General features: G+C 40.3%; 1 protein-coding gene across 1 annotated transcript in view; it reads right to left on the reverse strand.

The window, feature by feature from the left end:
- The window catches only part of TTC39C (tetratricopeptide repeat domain 39C), a 101159-nt gene that overhangs the window by 52778 nt on the left and 33259 nt on the right, over positions 1-15122 (reverse strand). Inside the window, exons 2-3 of the mRNA XM_068993762.1 lie at positions 4504-4552; positions 1396-1524 (exon numbers count right to left, since the gene is read on the reverse strand). Coding sequence (XP_068849863.1) covers positions 1396-1524; positions 4504-4552 — 178 coding nt within the window. The remainder of the gene's footprint in view (positions 1-1395; positions 1525-4503; positions 4553-15122) is intronic.

The following is a 15122-nucleotide window of genomic DNA, read 5'->3' on the forward strand; positions in this document are numbered from 1 at the left end:
ACAGACACGTAAATAGGCTTACAGTCTAATGAAGGCACACTGATGACCATATAATGCAGCAAATGCTCTGAAGGATGAAGTACACGGAACTATGGGAACCTGTAGGAGACACATGAGCAGGACTTGGGACTAAGTATATGAGTCTTTGGAGAAAATGACATCGAGGAAGAACTAAAAAAGACAGGAACCAGGTCAAGAGGGATACAAAAATTCTACGGAGAGGAAAAGTCAATGCCAAGTCAGTCACATAAAGAAGTCTGGGTTTTAGTGTGATGGCAGTGGTCGGGGGGAGGGAGCAGGGACACTGAAAACGAAATCAGCAACATGTAATTTGCATCTCAGTGAATGTACTTTGGAAAACAAATTAGAGAACAGTGAGACTGGAGGCAGAAACGCCAGTGAGGGTTGTCTTAGGCAAGTGGAGACTGTTGGCTGGCCTAGGAAACTGGCAAGGAAAGGAGATGAACTCAGGACGTATTTAAGAAAGAGGCAACGAGACTTGGTCACTGACTGATACAGGGTTTGGAGAGAGAGGAATCGAGAACTCTGGCCCTTCTGCAGCCTCAGGAAATGGTACTCTGGGCCCATCTATGGCTTCCTCATGGGAGACCCCAGAGGCCACAGCAGAGGTGAAGCCTCCTGGAGCGACGTAAGGGAGCAGAAAAGACAAGTGGCTCTTGCTGTCTGAAACTAACAGGCTGGTTTGTCAGCTTAACATGTGACACGTGTGAGACCCCTGGGTGCTCCAGAAACATCAGGGGTAGGAGGACACCTCTCTAAAGTCTAGCCCTTTTGCACTGAAAATTGAAAGAAAAAAAAAAAAAAGAGGAAAAGTGGATTATGATGTCATTGTGACTATTTTATTACCCAAGACCGGGAAGGCCTGGGAAAAAGGAGGTAGTAGCTAAATTCCTGAATTATGCCAACGTGCAAAATATGAAACATATATGAAAGCCTCATGACAATCGTCCTTGCCACAGAGCCAACTGTGGAAGAAGATAATGTTAAGATACCAAGAGAATGTGCACTGAAAAGTTCTAATGACTAAGGGGGATTCTACTGCTTTAAGAAACATGCTTTAGGAACTTCCCTGGCGGTCCAGTGCTTGGGACTTCACTTTCCAATGCAGGGGCTGTGGGTTCGATCCCTGGTTGGAGAGCTAGGATCCCACATGCCTTGGGACCAAGAAATCAAAGCAGGGCAATGTTGTGGCAGATTCAATGAAGACTTTTTAAATGGTCCACATTAAAAAAAGAAAGAAATATGCTTTACATACTCAAAACCTGTAAGACTCACTCTGTGCTTCAGTCATATTCTAAACACCAAAAACCAAGTAAATGAAGAATGTTCTAAGTAAGAGGCACATAGTTCATAACCTAAAGACACAGTACTTACATTCTTCTTAATTTTATTCTTGATTGTTTCAATTACTCCAGCCTCTTCACTTTCACACAGCTTTTCTGTAGTTTTTAAGTCATCACACGCCAACTGCATTTTTTCTTCCTCAAATGTCATCATGGCATTCTTCCAAAGAAAGAAATAAGGAAAGAATGAATGAATCCTAAGTGTCTGAAAATTTAGGCCAATTTATCACAATACAACTCCGAACTAGGAGGGAGGGGGGAAAGCCATCTAAATGACTTATTCCTAGTAAAAGAATGAGAATGCTACCACATACACTATTCATTGAAAAAAATATAATCTCAATATGAAGAACATTATCTCCACTATACCATCATGAAAAAATACATGCTTAACACATGTCCTTGCAATTACTGTTTCTACAAGTTTTTGTTATTAAACACAGTAACAAAAAGCATCACTGTATACAATTTCTGATTGGCCCACTTAATTCAGCTTCTAGAATAGAGACTTTCTACCCATGCATGGGATCCCTGGGTCCATCAAGCACAGCAAAAAATGCTAATGAAACATCAGCCAGCAGGTACTCTTTGAAAACTATCAGTCTTTTCAGGGACAGCAATTCCAATGGATTCATTTATAAAGAACTCATTTCTTATTGTTCCCAGTGAAAAATTCCCACTGACAGCTAGTTTCTGAGCACCCAATCCTGGTAGACTTTTTCAGGCCACATTGGGATAGAAATGATCACTTCTTTGCTGAAAACCTGCTACTTTCCCCCAGAAGAATTGAGATTTCTGAGATGAATGAGCTACAGGGGCAGAGACAGGACTCCAGGTTCTTGGAAGGACTTGATGAACTCACTGTGGCTAGTTCTCCACCTCCATCACATGCAACCTGCCCACTCTGGTATCCTAGGCCTTCTCTGTATGACTCTAGACTACTTTTCCATTCCAACCAGACACTAGCCATCTTTGTGCAAGCCTCCCTCCCTGCTACAGGCTCCCTCCCCCCACCCACCTCCTCCCACCCAGCAAGCCTTTTGCCAAGTGTCTCTAGCATCCTTCCTTGCTACATGGGTGGGTACCATTTATGACCCGCACCCAGTACCACTTTCCTTAAGATCTGGAACTATGTAGCAAACTGTAGGCCTTAAGAATTGTTAAAAAGATTTGTTCTATTACCTGGTAATAAGAATAAAGAAGCCTGAATGAAAACCCATGTCACCAGAAGCTGGTCTGGTGCCTGTCACTGGTGCTGCAAGGCTGCATACAACACGTCCATTTGGTGAGTTTTTTCTGTCTGGAATCTAAATGCTTTCCCCACTTTACTTCTCTCAGTCTCTACTTAGGACTATTTTTTTTTTTTTTTTGCAGTTATATACAGGATACTTACTTTAAAATTATGTTTGAAAGTAGTTTGTATGATAAGTATTTCTGAAAAATAAAAGCATTCAATTTTCTGTGTTGCCCAATTTACTTTAAAACCTAACGGCAACCTATTCCCTCAGTTCCTAAATACTAACATTCAAAAACACAGTAGTAACTGAGAAACTTTAGTTACCCTAAATTGACTTGTCTTTCAGTCCACATTTATTCAATAGTTTTAAACTTTTGATAAATAATAAATAATAAACTTTTGATAAACTTAATAAAAGTTTAGTTTCAAACTTTTATTATCCAAAGTCTATTTTCAACTCTAATGCATTTTTAATTTTTGGAAAGTGAAAGTGTCCTGTCCGACTCTTTGTGACCCCTTGGACTGTAGCCTGCCAGGCTCCTCCATCCATGGGATTTTTCAGGCCAGAATACTGGAGTGGGTACCCATTCCCTACTCCAGGGGATCTTCCCAACTCGGGGATTGAACCCAGGTCTACTGCATTGCAGGTGGATTCTTTACCAGCTGAGCCACCAGGGAAGCCCTCTGATCTTTCAATTACATTTTTATTTTAAAAAGGACTTTGCTTGGAAAAAAATATAATACTCTGGAAAACATAAGCATTTAATTTTTTAAATTAAGGAAGGATATTTCATAGAACTGGACATGGAACAACAGACTGGTTCCAAATCAGGAAAGGAGTACGTCAAGGCTGTATATTGTCACCTTGCTTGTTTAATTTATATGCAGAGTACATCATGAGAAACGCTGGACTGGAAGAAGCACAAGCTGGAATCAAGATTGCCAGGAGAATATCAATAACCTCAGATATGCAGATGACACCACCCTTATGGCAGAAAGTGAAGAGGAACTAAAAGCCTCTTGATGAAAGTGAAAGAGGAGAGTGAAAAAGTTGGCTGAAAGCTCAACATTCAGAAAACGAAGATCATGGCATCTGGTCCCATCACTCCATGGGAAATAGATGGGGAAACAGTGGAAACAGTGGCAGACTTTATTTTTGGGGGCTCCAAAATCACTGCAGATGGTGACTGCAGCCATGAAATTAAAAGATGCTTACTCCTTGGAAGGAAAGTTATGACCAACCTAGATAGTATATTCAAAAGCAGAGACATTACTTTGCCAACAAAGGTCTGTCTAGTCAAGGCTATGGTTTTTCCAGTGGTCATGTATGGATGTGAGAGTTGGACTGTGAAGAAAGCTGAGCCCTGAAGAATTGATGCTTTTGAACTGTGGCGTGGGAGAAGACTCTTGAGAGTCCCCTGAACTGCAAGGAGATCCAACCAGTCTATTCTAAAGCAGCTCAGTCCTGGGTGTTATTTGGAAGGACTGATGCTAAAGCTGAAACTCCAGTACTTTGGCCACCTCATGCGAAGAGTTGACTCATTGGAAAAGACTCTGGTGCTGGGAGGGATTGGGGGCAGGAAGAGAAGGGGACGACAGAGGATGAGATGGCTGGATGGCATCACTGACTCGATGGATGTGAGTTTCAGTGAACTCTGGGAGTTCGTGATGGACAGGGAAACCTGGCGTGCTGCAATTCATGGGGTCACAGAATCGGACACGACTGAGCAACTGAACTGAACTGATCTCATACGTGTTGGTGTATAGGCAAAAGTTATATTCCAGTTTTAAACTGCAAAAGATTTTCCACAAGAGTGTATCCATACAGCCAGTAACCATTAAAAGACAGACATTATGGTGTTTGCTTCCTTCCCACCACAACCTCTTCCCACATCAACTTACCAAAAAACTGACAAAGCTGGCTCCAAAACTCATTAACGGGCTATGATTTCTGTTAAGAAAACAAAGTAAAATTAAAATTACTTTCTTGTAAAAATTTTAAAAACATTTGATATACCAGGATCACTGCAGACTCCTAATAATTATTTAATGTAAGTTGTTGAAGTCTTAAGTCGATTTAATTACCCCAAGAATAAAGTAAAAAAGGCAAGGAAGTTCACATATCTATCACTACAGAACCTCCCCCTCACCTGACTCTTCAAAGCAAGAACAGGGTCATATTATAATAGGCGTCGCTTTAGTAAATCAATCTGATATCTGGAAAAATGTGGCCAAAGGAAGATGATTAACATTTATTTTTTTTTAATTTCTATAAATTTTAAAAACTGAAGCACAGTTGATTTACAACGTTTCAGGTACAGAGCAAAGTGATCCAGTTCTACATATATTTTCAGATTCTTTTCCACTGCAGTTTATCACAAGGCATGGAATATCTCACAAGGCATTCCCTGTGCTCTACAGCAGATCCTTGTTATCTGTTTTATGTACAGCAGTATGTATGGTAATCCCAAATTTGTAATTTATCGACCACGCCCCCCCCCATTCATTTTGCTCTTTGGTAACCATAAATTTGTTTCCTATGTCTGTGAGTCTATTTCTGTTTTGTAAATAAGCTCATTTGTATTGCTTTCTTAGATTTCACATACAAGTGATACCATTTGACATTAATATTTCCTTTTAAAATGCAAAACATGCTCAAAAGTTAGCACACATAAAATATTATTTTCAGAGTAGATCAAAAGGTTTTATAACTTAAGCCAAACTCACTTATCCCATGCAAAGAACTTTGAGAATGCCTCATGGAGCCAGTCACCACCCTGCTGTAAGACACAGTCATTATCCGATTTTATACATATGAAGCCAGATCAAACTAGTACCAATCCAATTTAAAGAATATAAGGATAAACGTTCTGCTTCAAATTCACAATTAGTACAAAAATCCAAATCTCTGTAAACAGCGTGCTAAAAAGGAAAGCACACTGTAACAGCCTTCTTAAAAATAATGGTCCTGCTTTTGTTATTATGTAAATAATATATGCTTATTATAAACAAAGTCACAAACAATGTATTTAGTCAATCCCCTGTAGGAAATTTAGTCTATGTCTTATGTAACCATGTGTGTGTTTGGGGGTATGTATGGGAGGAAAAGTGTGCCATTTAGATGGATATATGTATGTGTACATACACATATACTCAATGCTCAGAGGAACATCCCTGTACATGTATCTTTGCAGAGAGTCTAAGCGTACTCTTGGAATAAACTGCTAGAGGTAGCATTGCTGGGTCAAATGGCAAGCACATCCATCTTCCTCGTGGACTGGGGGTGTATACTGAGGGCAAGGGTGGGGATCGGCAACTCATTTGAAATGTTAATCCTCTATCAACTTGGTAGCTACTCCAACCCTACGGTGAAGAATAGCCTATCCACCCCCGCATCACAGGTACTTAGATCTACAAGAATTAGGAAGGTTTAGCGACGGGTGAAGAATCCCACACCAGCGCTCACAGCCATGAACCAGCTCTAACACACCTCCCGAGCACGCAGGGCAGGCTCCGTCCTCCCAACTCTGCACCAGCCAGGTCAGAGGTCAGTTTTCCACTCCACGGCTCTCCCTTAACCTGTCATGACAGACTCCCATCTCGCAGTATTATAATCTGGATTGTGTAATCAGGGTCCTCTCCAGAATGCTATTTTCTGCCTTGTCCCCCTCATCATCATGCCTTACACACAGCGGGCAACCAACAAAGTGATGGAACGCAAGAGCTCCGCCTTTCAGAAACAGACACACTTCAATCAAGAGCTGAGCAGCCCGGCTTCCTCCCTCCTTGCCCGCTCCCTGCTCACACATCAGCCACTGTCCATGAGAGAAACGAAAGAAGCTAATCAAGAGCCTAGTGTTGCTACATTTGCTTCTTGTTCTGGACTAAAATTAGGTTTCTGGGAGCCAAGGCTATTAATGATTCATGGTGCCCTAGCCAAGCCCTTAGTACTTCACATACCCTCTTCTCATTTAAGTGACAAATCAGCCCAAGAGAAACATTTTTCCCTCCTTGAGGTACTGTCTCCATAAACCCCAGGGCACCGAGGTGCATTAGCCACTTGGTAATGAACTGATGGAGAAGCAGGAATCTTCCTGCTGCCCTTAGCCTGGTGCTATAAGCACTTCATCTAACAAGAGTCCCTTGTTCCATTCACCTGATTTTCTTTAACTCAACATGATCCAGGTGATCATGTATTAATCAAGCTCCTCTAAATCAACCTTGGCCCCCACATGTGTTTCTACATAAACTGATTAAACTTGGAGATTTGGAAATGTTCTCAAAGAGTGCAAGAATCATCACTTCAACACCAATGCTGGTGGCAAAGAAGGAAAGATGCTAGTTTCTACAACAACAATAAAAAAGTGTAAGGAGGAAAAAACTGCAAGGGAGCTTGTAAAATACATATAAAACAACTGGGACATAAGAGACATATAAAACAACAAATACAAATACAAATACATGTGTGTGTGCTTAGTCATGTCCAACTCCTTGCGACCCCATGGACCATAGCCCACCAGGCTCTTCTGTCCATGGAATTTTCCAGGCAAGAATACTGGAATGGGTTGCCATTTTCTGCTCCAAGGGATCTTCCTGACCCAGGGATAGAACTCGCATCTTTTTCACCTCTATCCACACATATACTAGCAACAATTACAAATCGAAACCTAAAATATTATCAACCACAATAGCACCAGAATATTAATAGTTAAGGATAACTCTACCCAAGATGCACAACGCTGCTATGCCAAAAACTCACAACAATAAAGAAAATGAGAAAGTCAACATTCTGCAACAGGGGCACTCTTAACATTTGGGGCCAGATAATTTTGTTGGGGAGGTGCTGTCCTATGCATTGTAGAATGCTGAGCAGCGTCTCTGTTCCCTACCTACAAGATGACAGGAATACAAGCCACTGCCTCCCTCTACACACACTGCTCCCAAAGGCTGTGACAACCAAAATGTCTCTAGATTGCCAAATGTAATATCGGGACAAAATCAACCCTAGTTGTGAAACACTAATGTAAATAAAGAGACATCCAATTCTCAGGGATTGGAAGACTCATAATTGCTGACATAGTACCTTCCCCAGAGAAGGCAATGGCACCCCACTCCAATACTCTTGTTTGGAAAATCCCATGGATGGAGGAGCCTGGTGGGCTACAGTCCATGGGGTCGCTAAGAGTCAGACATGATTGTGCGACTTCACTTTCACTTTCATGCACTGGAGAAGGAAATGGCAACCCACTCCAGTGTTCTTGCCTGGAGAATCCCAGGGACGGAGGAGCCTGGTGGGCTGCCGTCTATGGGGTCACACAGAGTCAGACATGACTGAAGCGACTTAGCAGCAACAGCAGCAGCAATACCTTCTCTTAAACTGAACTGTGGCTCCAATACAATCTCAAGCAAAATCCCAGGGGAGGGTGTGTTGAAAAGTTGATTCTAGAATCTATATGGAGATAAAAAGTGCTCTATAACTAAACTAAAAATATACATGGAAAAGCAAAATACTTAGAAGGGCCAAATCAGATTTGCAAGACCAACAAAGCTGTAGATTTACATTACCTAATAACATAACTGAATTAAAATTAAGAATTTCTGGTCACTCACAGGAGACTGAAAACGGCAAATACACATATTCAACAAACAGCTCATCTTGAGACCACATAAAGAACATCCATGAACTAGTTAAAAAAAAAAAAAAATGACTGGCAACCCAGTTGAAAAAAAAGGGCGGGCAAAAGTCTTGGACAGGCACTTCATGAGAGGATATCCAAAAGTTAATACATATATTAAAAAGTGTTGAAAAGCACTCATTATCAGAGAAACACAAATTAAAATCAAAATGAGATACCACTATATGCTCATCAGACTGGCCACACTTATAAGGACTGGTAATAATACCATGTGTTAGTGAAATGTGGAGTCTCTGGACTCTAAGACACTGCCTAGCAGTATTTACTAACGCAATATGCCCACTCTACTAAAATCCCATCCACATTTCTGATCTACTAATTACACGCCTATCTATGACTCACTAAGTTGACTCCTAAGTATACATGTACAACAGAATTGCATTATTATGCCCCCAAAAGACATGTATGGTTTTTTAATAGTATTAGTCTTAGCAGCCTCAAACTGGAAACAATTCAAATGCCCATGAACAGTAGAATGGATCAAATAATCGCAGCAGTGGATGAAATAGTCCACAGCTGTGAAAACAAACAAACTACTGCTGAAGGTAAAAACGTGAATTAATCTCACGGATGCAGAGTGAAGGAAGTCAGATATACAGTATATACTGACTGAAGTTCAAAATCACTATTCTGACCACTAATGATGACAGAGTGCACAACAGTGGTACCTTTGAGGGGGTACTGACTGAGAAAGAGCCCAAGGAAGGATGCTGTGATGTTAGAAATATCTTTTATCTGGATGTAAGTAGTTAACACTGTGATATTTACATATTCTTTACTATATGGAAAGTTTTTCCTTATGAAAAAGAGAAAATTCAAAAAATAAATCAGATAAATGATCACTGATATGTATTTGATGCTATTAGTGAATCAGTATGAAGTTTTTAGGTATGAAAATGGTATTACTCCTACATTTTAAGGACTTTTAAAGAGATGTATATGAAAGCATTTACAGATGAAATGACAGCTGAGATTCATTTCAAAAATAATTTGAGGTAGGAGAATTAAAAGTCAGCAGAAGTGTACATAAAACATGATTTCCCATGACTTGATTAATGCTGCCTGATTGGAACATGGGTATTGATTAAACTATTTTATATACTTTGGAAGCTATAGGCTATTATTCAAAATAAAAACTTAAAAAAGCATAAAAGCACTCCCCAAAGGTGATGTCTTTTGGAATTCTTTGATGAGAAGGATTCTAATAATCACTTTCATAGTTTGCTTTTTGAGTATGAACCATCCATCAGTAATAAAATGACTTAAAATTTTCTGTCTGAAGCCTCTCCCAAAGGTGGGAAAACTGTTAAAAACACAAAGATGCAGTGGATATTCTGTTTCTAAATTTATGAACATTGCCATGGAAATTTAAAAACAACAAAGTTTCTCTAACAGATTAAAAATTGGATTGATGAAGACTGTTTCTTAAAATACAGTGGGAGGTAACATACATATTTGATTCTCAAAGGAATATCCTTCCATTAAATAATTATAACTAACCGCATATGCTTTTTCGAATGTAATTTTATCCCCTAAACATGGTGGCAAATGGCAAGAGTTAAGACTGATTTTTCTGAAAATGTCCTGTATTCATATAATGTAGGGAGGCTGGACTTGGTGTATTACCAAGGAAATCTGGGGCCATCTGAACTTCATCAGCCCATGGCAGTCACCTTCAAACCTGAAGACTGAAGAAATAGTCACCTAAACTCAACCCCCTACCCGGACTGCTCCTAAAAGGCCTGTGCCTTTTCTGTGACCCATGCTGTTTTCAAGATCACAGTCCCAGAGGATCACAGGGGTCAAGAATCACCCATCAAGACATCATTAAGTGCTTTTCTAGAAGCCTCAAACCATCCTTCAGAGACACAATGTTTGCTAACAGGACCTGTGATAGCCTCTGTGTATTTTCAAATACGGGCTTTAAGGAGACAGCATTTCACTTGTCTTTCTACAAGTAAAGTAAAATAATGCCAACAGAAGAAAAAAAGCTAAGTCCATGAAGTCATTCACTGCAGCATTATCCAGAATAAGAAAAACCTGGGTGGGAAAAAGGAACTGTCTGTATAGAGAAAAAGATTCGTGACACTGGATTTGGCAATGATTTCTGTGCCAAGAGACACAATCAACAAAGTGAAAAGGTAACCTATGGAATGGCAGAAAATATTTGCAAATCACACCTGACAAAGGGTTAACGTCCAGACTAAATAAAGAACTTCTACAACTCAACAAAAATAGCGAACAACCTGATTAAAAAGTGAGTAAGGGACATGAATCGCTATTTCTCCAAAAATGATATACAAGTGACTAATAAGCACATGAGAAGATGTTCAACACCACTAATCATTAGGGAAATCCCAATCAAAGCCACGATAAGATACCACATCACACCCATTAAAATGGACACTATCAAAACAGCAGAAAATGATACAAGTGTTGACAAGGATATGGAGAAATGAAAACCACTGTGCACTGTGAGTGGCGATGTAAAATGATGCAGCCACCACAGAAATCAGTATCATGGCTCCACACACACACAAAAATCAAAATAGAATTACCACGTGACCCAACAATTTCACACGGGAATGCACTCAAAAGAACGGAAACCAGGAACTCAAATAGATTTTTGTATGCCCATACTCTAGCAGCATTATTCACTGATAACCAAAGGTGGAAGCAACCTGAGTGTCCACTGATGGATGAACAGATGAACAAAACATGGTGTGTATAAACAATGAAATACTATTTGACCTTAAAAAGAAGTTAATTCGGACGCACGCTGCAATATGAATGAGCCTTCAAGACACTATGCTAAACGAAATAAACCAGTTATGAAAAGTACTGTATGATTTCACATGAGATACCTAGAGCAGTCAAATTTAGAGACAGGAAGTAGAAGGGTGGTTGCTAAGGCCTGGGGGTTGGAGAGAATGAGCTGTTGTTGTTTAAGGGATATGAAGTTTCAGTTTTGCAAGATGAAAAGAGTTCTAGAGATGGGCTGCACACAGACGTGAATGTACTTAAATACACTTAACTGTACTCCTAACAATGGTTAAAGATGGTAAACTTTATGTTATTTACCACGTTATTTATTTTACCACAACTAAAAATTTTCTGAAAATGGAAAGAAGTCTACAATAGAAAAGATGAGTCATGAAATAACCAGATGGAATATTATCACCTAGAAAAATGCCTGACAGAATTTAACATGACAGCAAAAGTTCTGTGTACATTATGTTCCAGTATGTATAAACAGTGAAAAAAAAAAGAATACTGGTTGTTGGGGAGGGGCAATAAGATTAAAGGTGATTCTGTACATGATTAATGTGTGTACATGCAGGAATAAACAGTCACAACTAAAGATGCTCTGATCACCATGTGCGTCTCAGTAATGTCACTGCAGACTTTCTACACTTAGACACCTTTTAGAGAGAAAAGTGCATCATTTAAGTCAATTTACTTGTTCTAAGTACTCGCTGTGTTTCAGTTGTTGCTTTGATACAATTTCTTAACAGAATATATATATATATATTATCCAGTCAATCAAACAGAATAATGGGACGATTCAACAGCAAAACAGCCCAAACCTGCTTACATGCTGCTGCTGCTAAATCGCTTCAGTCATGCCGGACTCTGTGCAACCCCATAGATGGGGGCCCACTGTCTCTGGGATTCTCCAGGCAAGAACAGTGGAGTGGGTTGCCATTTCCTTCTCCAATGCATGAAAGTGAAAAGCAAAAGTGAAGTCGCTCAGTCGTGCCCGACTCTTAGCAACCCCATGGACTGCAGCCTACCAGGCTCCTCTGTCCATGGGATTTTCCAAGCAAGAGTACTGGAGTGGGGTGCCATTGCCTTCTCCAAACCTGCTTACATCGGAGTGAGTTATTCACTTAGTGACTAGCTGTGCCCAGCTGTAGCCCAGAGCACTGTTAACAAAAGGCTGATAGAGAAATGCACCCCACCATAAAGGAAAGAGAAGTTTATATGAGGGGACTCCCAAAGAGTTGGATTGTTTTCCAAAAATAAATGCAAATGACTTGGCTATTGCTTTTCATATTAGCTACTTAAGCAGTGTAAGATATTAAATGCATCCCTTTCAAAATAAAGAAAGGAGACCGAAGAATTGATGCTTTTGCACTGTGGTGCTGGAGAAAACTCTTGAGAGTCCCTTGGACTGCAAGGAGATCAAATCAGTCAGTCCTAAAGGAAATCAACCCTGAAAATTCATCGGAAGGACTGATGCTGAAGCTGAAGCTCCAAGACTCTGGCCACCTGATGCAAAGAGCCGACTCATTGGAAAAGACCCTGATTCTGGGAAAGACTGAGGGCAGGAAGAGAAGGGAGTGGCAGAGGATGAGATGCTTGGATGGCATCACTGACTCAATGCATATGAGTTTGAGCAAACTCTGGGAGATAGTGGAGGACAGGGAAGCCTGGCATGCTGCAGTCCATGGGGTCGCATAGAGTTGGACACAACTTAGCAACTGAACAACAACAAAGATATCAAATAGAAACACAATTTTTTTTTTTGCCATTTGAATGAATCTCATTTTTTTCATTTTTAATACTGAAATCTTCCATCTAGCTAACTCCTCCCTACAACTTGTAAGAAAAATAATCAGTAAAAAGCTCAATAGGAAGGAGTTTAATGAAAGCTGAGTTAAAATCTAAAGCATACTGAAGTCTGTATTAACTGGATTAAGTCTTGAAACGTTTCGATTTCTGGGGATGCCAACAACTTGAATGCAGACTTCACTTAATTTGTACTTGTGGGCCCCTAAGTGATTGGCTCAATTTTCACTGCCCTGTGTTTCAAGTTCTCTAACTTTGAGTACACTGTGAGCACAACAGCTAAGATGAACTTGATTCTTCTGCAATCAATTATGTTTCCCAAATATACTGATCTTACATTTTTTTAAAACCCTACTCAGACATGGGAAATTCTCCCAGTGAGTTACTTGGAGGTTTCAACCCTAATTCGAGGATGTGGCAGCAATAATACAGACTGGGAAATCTAACATTCCTGAGTCAAAGATATGAAACTGTCCTCACTGACTAAAGACACTGAAAGTTTTCTCTGTTCTCATATCATGAAAGCGAGGAAGAACAGCGACGTTCTCAGCAACTCATTCACCACCATGCAGTCAACAAACATGGCTAAACAGAGCATGTGCTGAGTGCAGAAGAGGGCCCTCAGAAGAAAGCAAGGAAAATCTCTAGAGCGCAGGTCTAGCAAGAAAAGTACCCTATTCCCTCAGATGGCGACCAAGGAAAACAGAATGTGAAAGGATTTTTCTTGACATGATTTGCAATAGATAAGGATATTTTTCAAAAGGAAAATCTGATTATTCTGAACGCACCTCAGTTAAAAAGTACATGCTTCCTTTACATGTGATATACAGCATCCCTCGGTCTCATATAGGATCAGAGTGCATCAGTGGAATACTTCCCTTTGAAACTTTTTACAAGCTGGAATATAAAATTCATGATCTGGTTTTTCTAGAAGGTAATCACCTTCATAGGAATCCCAGTGGACCTATCCCATTCACTAAGCATCATCCCCCTGACAGATCTGAGAATTAGGAAGCCGGTCCATGGACCCCATTGCTCCACTTCTTCTAATTCTCCCTGATAAATTTCCAATTTCAAAGCAGCTTCCCATAGCATGCAACCACCTCTGAGCTTGTGCAGTGAAGGACTGAAGTGTCAAGTTTACCAAGCCAAATGATAAGGAGAGTGATTAAGAAATCAGGCCCAGGACTTCCCTAGTGATTAAAAACCCACCTGCCAATGCAGGAGACATGGTTCAATCCCTGGCCCAGGAAGATCCCACATGCTGCGGGGCAACTGAGCCTGTGTGTGCGCCACGCCGACTGAAGCTCACATGCCCTAGAGCCCGTGCTCAAGGGAAGCCTCTGCAGTGAAAAGCCTGCACACCACAATGAAGAGAAGCCCCCTGCACACCACAGCTAGAGAAAGCCCAAGCGCAGTCAAAACCAAAATAAAATTAAAAAAAAGAAATCAGGTCCAACAAAAGCCAACAATCTACTACCAGAGTCAAACAAACAAGCGAGGGTTTTCCAGGCTGCTCTTCATTTTCATCAACAGTTATTTAGGTGAAAACTATACATTAACTTAAAAAAGCAAACATGTTTAATTTTAAAATCATATACACAGGTCATAACATTCTGTCATTTAAAACTAAATGAAAAATGACCTCTCTTATACACAGTGTTAGAGGAAAAACACTAATAAGCCTTGGGTCATTCTTCCATACAAACTGTATTTCTTAATACCAAGTATACAGTATATTGCACTGTGCACCAGAGACACAAAGATAAACACGGAGGCTCACGCCTCTTCATGGAGCCCACAGAGTCCAGTCTGGCTGCTAGAAATAGTCCAAGAACAAACGGTGACAGAAAGCGAGTAGATAGTTCATTTTACTCAAAGTCATCCTTTGTCATCATCCTTTTCAAGGATGAATGAGGCGTCCTTGAATATCACATTTGATGAAATCTAACAGAGGCTACTTGCCAACTCTGTCGCTTTCTCTAGCGTTTCTTAAGAGGATATATTAATAAGACTAATTGCATCTCTGCATTTTAAGTCTCTGCAGAGTGCTTACCATTTTATATTTATCTCATTAGTCACTCATTTGTTTGAATAAGTGAAAGCTCCCCAAGGTTGGAAGCCCATCTTCGCCAAGTGCCATTGTGTTGAGCTTACAGGACAGAACCTAGCAGATCACCAGCCCCAATCCACTGCTGTCTAATAAACCCACCACCCATCTCCTGCGAAGTCCACGCTTCATGCCACGCTTCA

This window comes from Capricornis sumatraensis, chromosome 21 (genome assembly GCF_032405125.1).
Source record: "Capricornis sumatraensis isolate serow.1 chromosome 21, serow.2, whole genome shotgun sequence".
Taxonomy (NCBI): Eukaryota; Metazoa; Chordata; class Mammalia; order Artiodactyla; family Bovidae; genus Capricornis; species Capricornis sumatraensis.